The sequence below is a fragment of the Acinonyx jubatus genome, chromosome D4 (assembly GCF_027475565.1).
Source record: "Acinonyx jubatus isolate Ajub_Pintada_27869175 chromosome D4, VMU_Ajub_asm_v1.0, whole genome shotgun sequence".
NCBI classification, from domain to species: domain Eukaryota; kingdom Metazoa; phylum Chordata; class Mammalia; order Carnivora; family Felidae; genus Acinonyx; species Acinonyx jubatus.
The window spans coordinates 59297892-59313402 of NC_069391.1; the positions used below are offsets into that span (position 1 = coordinate 59297892).

The 15511-nt window shown below is 37.9% G+C and overlaps 1 protein-coding gene across 43 annotated transcripts in view; it reads left to right on the forward strand.

The window, feature by feature from the left end:
* Nucleotides 1-15511, forward strand: part of PTPRD (protein tyrosine phosphatase receptor type D) — a 2170985-nt gene that overhangs the window by 1747611 nt on the left and 407863 nt on the right. For all 43 annotated transcript variants that reach the window (XM_053204229.1, XM_053204230.1, XM_053204243.1 and 40 more), the window contains one exon: nt 10968-11134. In XM_053204229.1, coding sequence (XP_053060204.1) covers nt 11071-11134 — 64 coding nt within the window. In that variant the 5' untranslated portion in view covers nt 10968-11070. The remainder of the gene's footprint in view (nt 1-10967; nt 11135-15511) is intronic.

Below are 15511 nucleotides of genomic sequence, written 5' to 3' on the forward strand. Positions count from 1 at the left end.
CTGCACTGTGGCCTCCAGGTCCTGTGCAGTCTGGACCCAGTTCGCTTTCCCAGCCTACCACACACTGCCTGGCTCACTGGGCCCCAGTCTCTGCCCTGGACAGTCTGATCCCTTAACCTGGAAAGCTCTTACTTTTTCTACCTCCTTGCCCCGAATGTATCAGGGAGCTTGTTGTCCTGTGCATTGTTATGTCTCTGTACCTGTCGCCATGCCTGGTATTCAGAAATATTTCTGGAGCAGAAGAATGAAGGAATTCATTTTTAAAACAAAAACACAGTTGATGTGTAAAAGTTATTCTAACAGGATAGATGGCTTACAATTATAAAACAAGGACATTGTATGAACCTCTCAAAAACAGTGTCTTTTCTCCTCTGTGTTACATCATGTTGACATCAGCTGTCACATCGAGCCTTTAACATTTGGTTATTACAACAAGTGTTTGACTCCAGAAGGGCGTTCCTGGACAAATGAGTAAAAGCTCTCTTTTTTTATCCATTGCCACCTGAAGTGTATGTGAAAATAATCCACACTGTGGAACATCTAGAACAATGGAACTCCAATGACTTGTTTGACCTGGGAGAGAATCATAGAACTTTTATTTGTTTGTTTTTTATCTCACTTAAAACATGTCTAATTTTGTGTCTTTGATAATATATGTAGTTCATTAGTAATATAGTAGCTATATATAATATGTTAAATACATATTTTTCACATGCATTTTTAAACATGCACTATATTTGTGTATGGCCTGTGTGTACCATATTTATGTGTGGAATGTATACATCAATATAAAGTGATAAGTTTGAAAATGATGAAGTTTTTTCAAGCTTATTTATTTATTTTGAGAGAAAGAAACAGAGAGCAAGCAGGGGATGGGCGGAGAGAGGGAGAGACAGAGAATCCCAAGCAGGCTCTATGCTATCAAAGCAGAGCCCTATACAGGGGTCAAACTCACAAACCGTGAGATCATGACCTGAACTGAGGTCAAGAGTGGGATGCTTACGTGACTGAGCCACGAAGCACCCCAAAAATGATGAAGATTTATGCTATGAATACTTTGACCCTAATGACAGTGCCGTGGGAGAAAGTAACCACCTTTTCTAAAAGCTTAGGTTTGCAAAAGATTTTTACAAGGTGATACGATAACACATCATGGTTAAATCTATGATTTAAAAAATATTAAAGGAAACATATTAAAGAATAGGGCCAGCCTAGTAAGTTTGTGAAGGAAACATCATAGGACATATCACAAAAGGTAGAGAGACTCCTTAAAGGATGGCATTTTAATTTGGGGCTTGATCCCCCAGCACTTGCCTGCCAGCACCGTTGCCTGTTCGCTCCCCTGACTTGGGTCTGCTCATATTAGTACCTGGCTACTTTCCTACTTTGGAATATAAAAATCTGCGTGTCAGAAGGTTTCTGTGATGATGCCTAAACCTAGCGGAGAAGTTTGGTTGATGTTATTTGACATTTTCTTTTCTTTTAGTCACGTGAGCCACTCATTTAAGATTATATAGTCAGTATCCGGAAAGTTTGGTAGTGAGGAAGTTACTACATCCAGTTTGCAAGTAGGCTTTGAATGACTTTAAACTCTTTTTTCTGATATAGGTACTGTGTATTTTTTTTCTTTTAGGATTTTATAGAAATGTAATAAAAACGACAGTATTTTACAAAAGCCTTTTTCCGGACGTCTTGAATATATTTTCTAAAAGGGTGACTCTGGGAAAAATTTTTTTTTCATTGCCCGTCTGACACATCTTGGTATGGGAAATGCATAGTGCTTTTATTGCTGCAGGAAATTTTTGTATTTTGTTATTAAATCACTTTATAATTCCAACTGCTTTTGAAAAATAGCCATTGTATGTCTTCATTTCTTCTTTCAATATGGCCATGTTGCCCTAAGCAACTTTATAGTAAAGAGCACTCAGGCCAGTATCTTTCTGCTTGGATAACTGTCCTGTATAACTCTGTGACTTCAATATCTAACACATTCTTATTTATTTCCAATTAGTCAAAATGTATCCTTGGTAAAATTTAAATAAAAGAGAAAACCCCATAAAAAAGAACTTGATGGTAATATACAAAATAGGTCTGCTTTTGGTGATACAAACATGTGCCTGCATGTCATTAATTCAATTACTAACTTGTGAGAATATTTGAAAATCCATTTCTGGTTAATCATTTCTGTTTCTAAACACACCTGTAAACTGTTTGACTCTAAGATACTTAAATACACAATAATGGGTTATTGAGTTAAAGATTGACCTTTTGGAGAATTTTTGACTCACGGTGTAAACTTTAATTTGTGAATTATTTATCCATCTAGGACAATGACTGTCAAGTATTTTATCCAGTGAGATTCTCTCATCCTTTCTTCCTATACACCCTTTCTAAAGTTTTCTTCCTTCTTCATTAGAGTGAATCCTTATATTGTCTCTCTTCCAATTAAAGGAGAGGCTTTTTCTTTATGTTGCTCATTTTAGAATTAATCATGGCTTCATCTAAGCTAGGGTCTCCGTTATATAAGTCAGAGATGATAGAAGCAGCATGCTATATGAGATATAAAATTGGCCTGGGTTCTGAACCCTCCTCTGAGACTAACCAGAAATATATTCTGAGGTTATTAATTCAATTATGTTCTTTCACTTCATTCATTGTCTGCTAATAGAAGGATTGCCCAAGATTACCTGTAATTTTTTTGTGATTTTTATCAGTTTATGGTTCCATTCAAGGAGACTCATAGATGTGAAGAAGGTACTAACAATGAAGAAGAATGTAATATAACTGAATACAATAAATGTGCAAGTGAGGAGGAGAGTGTATATGGAATATCTCTGATTAATATTTGTCCTGTCTACCTTTCTTTAGGTTATGTTTCTATTTGTTTTAATAACCATATATGTGGGTTCTCTACAGAGAATTGAATTCTTCTACTGTGTGTGTTGTTCAGAGATTTTCAAAGAGACACCAGCCTAAGTCATGAGGTCAATATTGGGAAAATGAAGAGAATATTCCTTAATTCCACATTCTCCAGCCATTCATGGTGACCTCTCTCTTTCTGTTGCTGGCAGTGATTTGAAAGAACATTCCTTAGAACTGTATATTTCCATCCTGGGACTGTTCCCTCAGAGAAGAGCTGAGCTCCCAGCATGAGAAATGGGAACCATGTCTATTCACTGACAGACATCAGTGCAACAATGTCTGCTCCATTTAACAGATTCATTCTTTTAATTGGTGACAATATTTATGTCACCTAAGCCTGTGAACTGAACTTCCCATAAGGCAAGCCAATTTCAATTCTAGCTCAGGACAAAAAGGGAAATTTGGGAGTCATCCATAGTGTTTTGACTGCCATGCCCAGAGATTCAAATCTGTTTTGAGTTTATATACTAAAACTGCACTAAAAACACCTCCAATTATTGGGTTTAGAAAACAGTGTAATAGAAACAGGTCTTGAAAATTCCTGAACATTTTTTTTTATTCCTCAACATTAATGAACTATTCTTGGACAGTGTTTCCAAATGTTGACACTGTTGACAATGTTGACTGTTAATTCTTGACAGGTACGGGAGGGAGTATACTGTGCCTTCTGAGATATTTAGTAGCATCCCTGTCCTCAACCTCTTATATGTCATTAGCTCCCTTTATGTTGTGACAACAAAAAATCTCTCCAGACATTACCAAATGTCCCTAGGGAGGTGGCAAAATCATTCTCAATTGTGAGCTACTGGTCTAGAGCTTTGATCATTCTGAGCATGGAATTACAGTCCTAGCACCTGTGAGTAGGCAAAAATCGGTTCTCATTGAGCTCTAGTATGGAAGGAGTTAACAACAATTAAAAGGCCCTTCATTTTGCTTTTAAGAAAAAAAAAGTAATCAGTGCTAAAGGGAATGATAATTTCCCTTTCAAGAAAAAAAAAAGTAATCAGTGCTAAAGGGAATAATTTCCCAACAAATGTAAAAATTTATTTTTCACAGTAAATAAATAAAATGTATCATGTATTGCTGGATTTCTTTTCCACTATGTGTTGATGGAAATAAATAAAATGAACATAATAATGATTAATGCCTTATTACCCATAATATATTTTAAAAACTAAGTGCATTTTAAACAAGAAATATTTTATATGTGTGAAAGAAGAACACCCTTTTCGATTTTAAGGTAATGAAAATCAGGTATAGTGAGTTAGGAATGATGGTTTCACGTCCATTTAAAGGTGCCCAAAGATTAATATAATAGAATCTGTTGTATTATTTGGGCAAGAAGTGGCTGGATTGAGTATCTATCTACACTTTGTGAGATTAATCAGTTACTTACTTTTAATATATGTTTCTGGAAGAATGCAACAGGTAATAGAGTCCCAATAGCAAGCTGAATAGACTTGTATTTGAACTTTTCCATTGCCAGTTTCCACCAGCATCACATAAAACTAGATAGAAGTAATTACATGCAATAATCATTTAAAGAAATGACTTGCTTTTTCTAAAACTCTCCTCCATTTCAAATCATAATTATAGTTCCATTTGTAGAGGTAAAATAGGCACGGACATAAGGTGTTTTGTTTTGTTTTTTTTTCCTTCATTATCTGTTTTTTTTTCCTCATGGCATACTTCACTTTTACTTCTTGAAAGAGAAAAACATAATCAAAGTTAATAATGTCCTTTTGTCATTAATGAAAGTAACTATGTTTGCTCCAAATGTAAAGTTTTGATATTTTGTAGAGATGTTATTGATAGTGACTTAGAAAGTGAATCATACTATATTAAGCTCAGATAATTGGCTTGTCTCTGTATGTATTAAAACTAAGCATGTAGAGAGCCTTTTATAGTATCCATATTGATAAGTATCATTTTACTCTTCAGATATTCTTATAATTCAGTTGATTCTTTCAAAGAATTACTGTTTGCTTACTTAGAGTTCCTTGCTGTCTTCATAGCCTGCTCCAAAAATAAGATGATTGAATTATTTTTTTGTATTTATATGTGATAACTCATGAAATCTCCCACCCACCCCCAACTTATTTCCATGTAAGCATGTTTAGGACCAAAATTTGAAGAAAAAAAAAATAGAGTTTTTGATATGATGTGCCATTATGTGAAAGAGTATCATTTTAAGAAGATTTGAGTTTCACTCATAAAAATAATTCCTAATATCCTTTAGATTTGAGTGTTTTATCTGGCATGGATTGGATATACAGTTATTTTATCAGTGTGTTATTTAACTTAATAGCCTTTATCCACTGTTCTCCGTTTTCTCAGCAGTGGTTTTCATAATGGGCATTGAGGCTTTTGGTGCTGCATGTATTAAAGAATGTTTTCTATATTCCTCACTGATATTAATTAATCGGATGTAGCCATTTCATAAGAACTATACAAATCATTTCCCATGATGTGCAGAAGTATGCTGGTCTTTCCTGTTTATGAGATGTGGCACGTTTTTGCTGTCAGAAGCTCCCATTTCTATTACATGAAAGAAGGACTTTCACTAGTGGGAAAAAAAAAAAAAACTTTTCTAGCTATGATATGAAACACAAATGCCTCTTTTTAATAATAAAATTTCTATTTGGACATTTTCCAGTTATACACTTAACCCACTTACTGATCTTTCCTTTACATTCCATGGAGTCATTTAAAAAAAAAAAAAAAAAAGATGAGGCACCTGGGTGGCTGAGTCAGTTAAGCATCTGACTCTTGATTTCAGCTCAGGTCATGATCTCACACTTTGTGAATTCGAGCCCCACGTCAGGCTCAGAGCTGAGCATGGAGCCTGCTTGGGATTCTCTCTCTCCTTCTCTCTCTCTGCCCCTCCCCTGCTCTCGTTCACTTGCTCTCTTAAAATAAATAAGCTTAAGTTTGTTTGTTTGTTTGTTTGTTTGTTTGTTTATTTATTTATTTTGCCAGGGGATGGGATAGCCATGGAGAAGTGTTTGGCCCAGAGGTTAAGTAGGTTTCCTCATATAACACAATGAATCTTTAGAGTCTGATTATGAGGAAGCCAAGACTACAAGGACTAAGGGTTCCCAACTCACTGTTTTCATCTCCAGCCCTAAAATCCATGCCTCATTTACAGCCATAGTGTTCAGGCTGTTGAAGCAAGTAACCATAGTCTGTGCTGTCCAAGAGGGCAGCCACTAGCCACATGTGGCCATTTTAGCTTAAATTAAACTTAAATACAATAAAATGTTTATTTCCCTTGTTTCACTAGCTCCGTTTAAAGTAGCCACTTATGAGTGCAGATAAGGAACATTTCCATTCTGCAGAAAGTTTTATTGGATAGTGCTGGAGGATTCTTGTCCTATCTCGTGATAAAATATTTAGAGGGCTATCTCCTCGTGGAAAATCCTCACAAATAAGTGAAATGTTGAAAGTGTATTTATTTATTTATTTATTTTATTTTTTATTTTTTTTCGTGTCCTTGTGTTGTAGCTGTGCACTGAGGACAGGGAGTTCCCTGATGGCCTTCAGGGGCCTCTGTCAGCTTGCTGTAAACTCCAGGCTCCCCAAGTCCTAGCTTCAGCCACAGCAGCCCCTGCTTATGTCTGTTTTACAAATTGGGGTTTCCTGGTAGCACATGTTGTGCACAAATGGTTGCTTCTCTTAAATGATCAGAAGCCTGTCTAGTCGATTTAGAGAGAGTGGACTGGTTTGGAAGGTTGGTAGAAAGAAGTCACAACATTTTGGGACTTCCTCCTTACTACACCATCCCCCTAACTTAATAGATATCTATATAAAGAAATGCTCAGTTAAGTATCATTACAATATTACTGTTTTTTAGAGTCTAGAATTGAGAGCATGGTGTTGTTAGATAAGAAAAAGGCAAAATTATAAAAATGGGATATAAACAATGATCTCTGATTTGCTAGTGACAGCAGGGTTTTTTTGTTGTTTGTATTTTTAAGTTCTATGGACTTTTTTTTTTAATGAAAAATTCTTTCCCTTTCTCTCACTCTTCTCAGAATGATTGGATTCTTTAACTGCCTTCTGGATGACCTATTAATTTTTAAAAATTATTTTTAAAGTGATGAACTCACAGATTTTAGTAGGATATGTTTCATTCAGTTAATTGCAGTTTTTCTTCTGGCCACCAGAATCTCCTCCATTTAGCTGAAGGGAGCCTCATCACCTTGGCTCCCTTTTTTGGATATGACCTAGTAGTTCCCAAAAGTCTCATTACTTCCTGGTAGGACAAGATGTTGCACACTCATTTTGCATGTTTCCTACATAAAACTGACAATCATTCATTTTCCTAGGGAAATCGGGATTCTAATTTTAAGGAGAGAAAAGTTCCATTATGCCTTTTTTTCTGTTACGTTAACACAATCTACAGAAACATATACCACAATTCAGAAAGCTGGGAAAAATCCTTCAGCATGAATATTAGTTTGAATATGAATATACTTATTACAGGAAAGGGTTACAATGTTAAATTGAAGATAAGGAGTTGAGTAGATGGCAGCTTATGTGATCACTTGAAACAGTGATTTGTTGAGGCTTTTAGGCAAGTGTACTTTTTGTTATTCCATTTCAAATTATATTGTGCATCTCTGAACTGTTAGCTTCTGAGGTCATGCAATGTACAGAAACACAAAAGTAGTATTTGGCTAATTGAAAAATCAACAACATTATAGTTCCTTAAAAGGATCTTTGTCCTGCAAGCAATAAGAAACCAGAGAGTTTTAAATGTGTGTGTGTGTGTGTGTGTGTGTGTGTGTATCTTTCATTTTACCTGCATGGTTCAGTTTTATTGGCTTGTCCCAGTGAAGGAAAGGCACAAAGGACAAGGCATATAAAAATCAGAGTTAGCCTCTGCTGAGGGCTATTGAACACACTCACAGTAATTTGTTATGTAAGCTAAACCATGGTGCTTTTAATATCCCTGAACCCCTTTTCCTGTTCTTTTTGTTGCAAAGTGCTTGGCAACCCTTTCTCTAGGCTAATGGAAACTACTTGTAATATTCATTCATCCTCATTATTTTCGCTGTCAGTGTTTCCTTTAAAAATCCATTTCCCATTTTTGTTCTAAAATTTAAATTCCACGTTACTGATATGCAAGCCAGCATTTCCTTTTTGGCAAAGTTTCCAAGTAATAAACAAGATATGGAGTGGAGATTAGCTGGAATGAACATCTCGAATAGGTTTTATCTTCACACCTCTGCTCCTTTTGTCGAATCAGGCCAAGGACATAGCCCATTTAAGTATAAATATGTATGCGCTTCAGCTGCATTCATTCCTAGATCCTATCACTGTTTTAAGTCCAGAGGTAACATTTGTAGGCTCATTTGGAAGAATTTGGTCTTCTTATGCCACTTCGGTCAGGCAGAGGAAAAAGCCAAATCACTTCTTCCCTGAGAGAGCATTTCATACATCTCCATCTCTGTGATCGCACCGAGTCATTATGTAGCAGTTGGCTCTGATACGCTTGCACAGACACAAATTGAGTCCGACAGGACTGATGTCTCCTGGACTTTGCTGTCATTTGAAATGCTGGCATGAGGATGGGGACAGAGAGAGGGGGAAGGGAGGAGAGCTGATTCTTTTAGCACTTTTCCTATGAAGTTTGGAGAATTTTAGCATTTGATAGCTGTGAACTGCCTAATAAGTTGTTTTCCTGATGAGATTGATAACAGTAGCAGATTCGGAACAGCTGGCTAGCTTTTGGTTTCAAGTAGATGTGTTTCAATGTATAACTTACTGCTTTATGCCACCCGCAAATCTGTTAAAAATAAAAAGGGTTGCCTAGTGGATTGGTAATTAGAATGATCTCCCAGTCTTTCTTTTAGTTTTATCTTTCCTTCATTTAAACCACTCATGCATAGTAATGAACAAGATAAGATCTTTTTAAATTTTTTTATTCTCAGTCTCAAGCTCAGTTTCAGAAAAGACACACTGTAGTATCTGCACTACAGTACTTTCGAAAGTACAAGTCATTTTAGTGGATTAGGTTATTTCTGGATAGCTCTAGAATTTCCTGTCAAGAATTTTGTATGTGTTTCAAGTATTCCAATATACGAAACTTAAAGGTATACTGTTTCATTTGGCAAACACATTCTGATTGTCATGCTCAAGTTCTCACAATGATAGAGGAAGCAGTAGCATTCATTACTCTCTCCATATTGAAAGGCTACTGTGTATAAGATGCTGTGCCTGGGGCGCCTGGGTGGCTGAGTTGATTAAGTGTCTGACTCTTGATTTCAGCTCAAGTTATGATCTCACGTTTTTGGAGACTGAGCCTGTGCTGACAGCACTCTCCCTTTCTCTCTGCCCCCCCCCCCCCCCACTGCTCTCTCTCATCTCTCTCTCTCCCTCAAATAAATAAACTTTAAAAACAAACAAGCAAAAAACACTTCAAGATGTGTGCTAGATTTGTTGAAGGTTCCTATAAGAACAATTATTTATCACCTGAAGAGTCATACTTCAAATTATTGCTTGGGCCTAATCATTGCCTTCTCTTCTTTCCAGTTACCGCCAGGACCACCATAGCTGTGTGGTCTGTGTTTTTTCTCACCTGGCTGGGACTCTTGCTCTGGCCTAATATTTCCACATGTACATGTCAGTTTATCTTCCCAAAGCCTATTTCCTTGTTCTTCTGCTCTAAAACATTAAGTAGTTTTATTTGTGGTTTGCTGAATAATTGGCTGGTTGACTTAGATTGACATTCAAGGCTCACTGTGACCTTTTCTTTTTTCTTTTTCTTTTTCTTTTGTGTTTTTTTTTTTTTAAATCCTGAGCCATTTTCTTTTGCCTCCTCTCCTTCTGATTTCCTAATGAGTTATCACACCAGGCCAGTGGTCTCAATGTTGTCCCTGTACCACCTGCATCAGGAACTTGTTAGAAATGTAAATTCTGGGATCCCATCACAGACCTAGTGAACTACAGACTCTGGGGGTGGCGACCAGGTTTCTGTTTTAACAAGCCTTCCAGGAGGTTGTAATGCATATAGATATTTGGGAAGCCCTACTCCAGCCAAACCTGGAGACTCATCTTTTCCAAAGTTCCTTTCCCACTGCCCTGCCTTTAATAGAATTCCTGGAATGCCTTTCCTCTTTTTGGTTAAATCCTGCCTACACTCCTAGGCCTGCTTTGAGATATTGCTTTCTCTATGATACCATTCCAGATCCTGTCTTTTATGGCAGTATTTGGTTTTCGTTTCCTGGCACTCATCACTTCTTAACTTACACTAGTCATCAGATGTGACGGTCTTATTTTCTCTACTGAGCTGGAAAGTCACAGAGGACAGAATTTGACTCATTTTCTGTGCTCCATGGCACTGTATACTAAGTGTACTTGCACTCAGGAGGCTCTCTACAGTTTGCAGTTATCAGTTTTACATAGGAGATTGAGAAAGCAAAGCTATTGCCCAGGAGACATATACAAATCCTGTTAAAGCAAATAGGCTCATGCTAACTATTGTTTTGACTTACTGAAGCCAAACTAGACTTGAACATTGATGTGTCTTCAGGGAAGAAGCCAAACGTGCTAGTGTAAAAAATTCTAACCTCTCCCATTTAGCTGGAGAAGTTGAATTAGCCCTGTCACTTCACCTCGTGCCAAGAAAGCAGCTTCCACTATTCTGTCAATAATAGACTTTTATCCAGCATGGTGGAGCTTCCCTTAAATCTGTCTCATAGCATTGCTGTTTTTTCTTCCACTGATGCATTCACGTAGTGTTTCATAAGAAGTGACAGTTTCTTCTCGCACAGCGTTGCCCAAAAGGTGGCACAAGCAGAGAGTGCCATTCAAGGTGGTTGGCTTTAGGGTAGCCTGACAATGGGCACGAGATGTGCCACAGCTGCCCCATTTTTCGAACCAAGTTATTTCCCTTCTAAAACAAAGGCATCACAGTTACAATGTCTTGGGTGTTTACAATGGATCGTGTCTCGTGGTGTTTGTGATGGAACAAGAGGAAAAGAGTAAAAAATCTAAGCGTCCTTGTGTTTCCTTTCTTTTGTCTTCCTCTCCCCTTACAGGCTCTGAAAGAGTTCCAGCTGAAATTTCTGATCGGACAGACTCGCTGAAGCTTCCGAGGCAGTGATTCCAAACTGCCAGCTCAGGCCGCTGCCAAGCTGCAGGATGGTGCACGTAGCCAGGCCGCTGTTGCTGCTTCTTGCTTTCTTCCTCCGCGCAGATGCTGAGAGTAAGCCATTCTCCCTTCTCCACGGGGCTGTGACTGTAATGAGCGGTTTTGTTGGCAGCTGGCACCAGGCTCAGGGCCTCTGAATACGTTTCCTTAGGAAGTAAATCCTGAGACACTGTGGGATCCTCCTTGGCTACCAGCCAGCCTTTGAAAGAGATTATTGACGTGACTTCCTTACCATTTCCTCTCTCTTAATGCCCCTTTTCTTGTGCATCTAACTGCTCCTACTGTCTTTTTTTTTTTTTTTTTTTTTTTTGTCTCACCAACCCTGGTGGCAAAGATACTATGAGCCCAATGACATAACTCAAATCGGGGTTAACCAGTTGGTGGTGCCAGTAAGTAAACATCGTTCAGACACATTAGAAATTTCTTTACTTTTGTGGAACTTTCTATGTTTAGAAAAATGCACAATGTCACATTGAGCCCAATTAAACCTCCAAGCCCCTTGTAGCTGTCATAGCAGCTGTTCTAATGTACTGTTTCCGACAGCTGTCGTCGAGTACAGTATTCAAACAAATCAAGCAGAACTGACAACTTTGTGGCTGAGTGAAGGGTGTGGAAGTGTGAGGAGAATTCTGTGGAGTACAGACACCAAAGTTTGCTTTATTGGACTCAATTTATGAAACTGAGATTGTGGTCAATTAGCTTGCCAATTAAGGAGAAGATCATATCTCCTTCGTAATTAGGAAATCATTAGGTCTACCTTGTTTACATATGTTTCTTTTCCCATCTGGCCCATGGTCTTTTGGTAGAGATAGTACTGGAAAAGGCATGCCTCTGGCTTGGGCTCACTGACATGTCTGGTTTCTCAGGAATGGTATGGCTCATGTGAGAGTCGGCCATTCTCTTTGGGAGTCCCCTGGTACTAGGAAAACATATAACATCTGCAGGCATTAACTTTTCCTTCTGCTGACTGTTTCCATGAGATGAAATTTGATTCATGTTGAGGATGTTTCGAAGACAAGGAACCTGTGTCCTGTTGGCCCCTACCTATTAATTGAATTTTGACAAAAATTTCCTCAATAGCAGCCAATTTCTTTGTTTAAATAGGGACTCTATTTTCTAAAGAGAGCTTTCCAGGACTGAAAGGAATCATGTTAATAACAGGATACATATGGAACATGCATGTTTTAAGCACATTCTCTGGTTAATAATGTATATAGTCTCCTAATTAGCACTTGGGAGTGTTGGTTTAAGGTGAAGCCAAGGAATGTCTAGGACAATGCCAGCAAATAATTAACTGGGAAAAGACCCAAATGAAAGATGCTCTTGTTATTTTAAAGCCATTTATGTCAGAATCTATTTTAAAGTAGTAATCTAAATTTAGTTTATTAAAGAAATCAGGCATATGGCTTTATTTTTCTGTTTTGGCTAGAATGAAAGAGTACGTTGTTTTACAATTGTTAATTTTTGGCAAAAGCATATCAGCACCCTGGGGATCCACTTTAATTTCAGATCGCAGTTAGAGATTTTCATAAAGTTGCTAGAGGTAATTGTCATCTATCCACAGAGTTATCTTTCCAGATAAGTAGAAATGTTCTTCTACTGAGCAGCTATACTTTTGCTTAAATCTCTGGTGGAAAGTGGCAGACACATGTCAAGTACTCTTAAAATTATGTTAGAGTGGGAGCAGGGGAGGGGCAGAGAGAAAGAGGGAGGGAAACAGAGAATCCCAAGCAGGCTCTGCACTGTCAGCACAGAGCCCGATGTGGAGCTTGATCCTCAGAAAGGTGAGATCATGACCTGAACCAAAATCAAGAGTCGGACACCTAACCACTGAGCCACCCAGGCGCCCCTTAAAATAATGTCTTAAAAAACAATCTACACTCCAGATGATCATCACCTACTCCTTATCCTCCTCCTCCCCTTCTCCTTACCCTCCTCCTCCCCTTCTCCTTCTGCATGTCCCTTCACTGCACCTCCTCTACAGTAGCTGTTGAAAAGGAAAACAAGTCTGCATTAGCCACTTTCAGTTAAATTAAGATATTTACCGTGTTGTATGTTTGTATGTTATCAGCTTTCAATCAAGATGTAACCTGAAAAAGAATACATTCTCTCTCACTCCTCCCATTGCAACTGAAGAAACTTTGTCAAATTAGTTAGTTTTGCCCTTGTCTGCTCAGCCTTGATTATTTAGTACCTTTTCCCTTTAGCAGATTCATTTAGTGTTGTTGAGTAGGGTAGCATAACCTGAGAGTTTCTGGCGAAAGGGGAAGAATTGGCGATATTTTTTGAGGTATATTTAGAAAGAAAAAAGAGCATCCCGTATTAATCTATTGGAGGATATTTGTTGTATGGGGAAGAACATGGTGGAGCTGGAAATATGACTAGTCACTGAAGGATGTTCAAACAACAATTGGGAAAGTAGGATCTGGATTATAACCTATTAATTTTTTTTAATGTTTATTTGTTTTTGAGAGAGAGACAGAGTGTGAGCAGGGGAGTGGCAGAGAGAGAAGGAGATACAGAATCTGAAGCAGGCTCTAGGCTCCAAGCTGTTGGCACAGAGCCCAATGCAGGGCTCGAACCCATGAACTGTGAGACCATGACCTGAGCTGAAGTTGGATGCTTAACCTACTGAGCCATTCAGGTGCTCTTGGATTATAACCTACTAAATTGGGTCATTATCTTCTCACAAAACACTGAAAAAACCCAGACATAATGAGCACTAGAGAAAAATTAGATTTTTCCATCATCATCTAAATACAGTATTTCTCAGGCATCCAGCACCTGGGTCACTGGTTTGTTACCCTAGGCTTTCGTTAGCACCTTTAGCCATATTTTGTTTTTCTTTTACCTAACTGTATTTTGTATTTATGCAAGGAATCAGGAGTTCTATTTCAAAATTTAATAGTAGCTTGTCAGAGCCATTTGAGAACTAGGAAATAATTTTTAAAAAAGTGTCCTCCCACTTGAGAAAGAGGACTGTGTAGGGGTGGGGAATGGAAAGAATCCACTCTAGTTTACCATGCTAATTTAATGTGTTCTGCTCACAGCCTTTTGAAATGATTAACTCCAAAGAGCCAAGGAGTCAGGATTTTCATCTGCTGTGTGGAATGTTATAGTAAGTGCTAGGTGTGATGTTGCATTAAGTAGGAGAGCTCTTATGAGCCTTGGTTCAAACCCAGGTTGAAAAATTGTGATGATATCCCTTTAGCAGAAAATTACAGTCTTTGCCATTGCCAATTTAAAATGCCCCACAGATCCCCACTATTATTTTAAAAGGCTAGATGTATGTATGGCTCTTATTTCTTTTCATCCCTAGGTCTTGAGTGCTTGTAATGGTTCTGCTTGTTGTTTCTTGAAAGTGTGTACACGTGGTAGAGTTGTAGTCTCAGCAGGACTCCTGTTTGAGCACTAACAGTAGTCCTTCCTCATGTCAGGGCAACCAGGTTTCTGGTTTAGGTGGTGGTCTGACTGACGTTCGTTCTGGGTTAGGCAGTGGTCTGGTTGAGGTCAAATTTTGGTTTAAATCTGGTCTCATTGAGGTCAGTTCAGTGATAACTTGCATGCAAATTAAAGGTAAATTTATATTAATGTGGTCCTGGTGTGGGTATTTTTCTTTTGGCTGAGTTTCCATAGTAGTTTGTGGTAGTTTTATGTTAGCTTTAGTTTTCTGTTTACTAGTCATTTTGTTTGTTTTTTAACTAGATGCTGGCTATAAACCTGCATGTAGCACCTTCTTTCACCAAATTGGTTTCATGCTAATGAAATCACTGGCTGCCTACTGTTGCAGTCTAGACCTGAGTTTACACTTTGACAACTATAATTTGACCTGGATGTTTATTGGATCTTCATTAGAAACATGACTTTTGATAGCTTAATTCCTCAAATGGCTTAGTTCATCCATTTTCTCTTTTTTTTTTTCACATTTTTCCATCTGAGATGGCAAATAAATCCTCATTTCCCCCCCTTATTGTAGGGAAACTTCTTGTAGTCCCTGTCTACCCACTATATTCCTGTCTTACGTAAAATCAATTAGTGTTTCCCCTCTTTGGTAGTATATCACTATATCCAGTGAAACTTCTTGGTTTCTTTGGCATGGCTAAGAAAGTGAGCTCTAAAGACAGACTCTGGTTTTAAGTTCTGGCTTCCGTTTGTAATCTGGCACGTGATACAGTGTGCTCTTTGCCTCAGTTTCCCTAACTTTAAGATGTAAATGATGCTGATGATGATAATGATGATGATGATGATGATTGTATAGTAGAGAACCTACCCTTGGGTTTTGTGATCGTTGAATGAGTTAATGTTAAACACAGTCAGCAGATGACACATGATAGATTTTTAATAAATGTTAGCTGTTATATCATTATTTCAAAAATATGCAACCAGTATTTTTATTGAGCAGTTTTGTGAGGTAATGTGCTAAACTGCTTT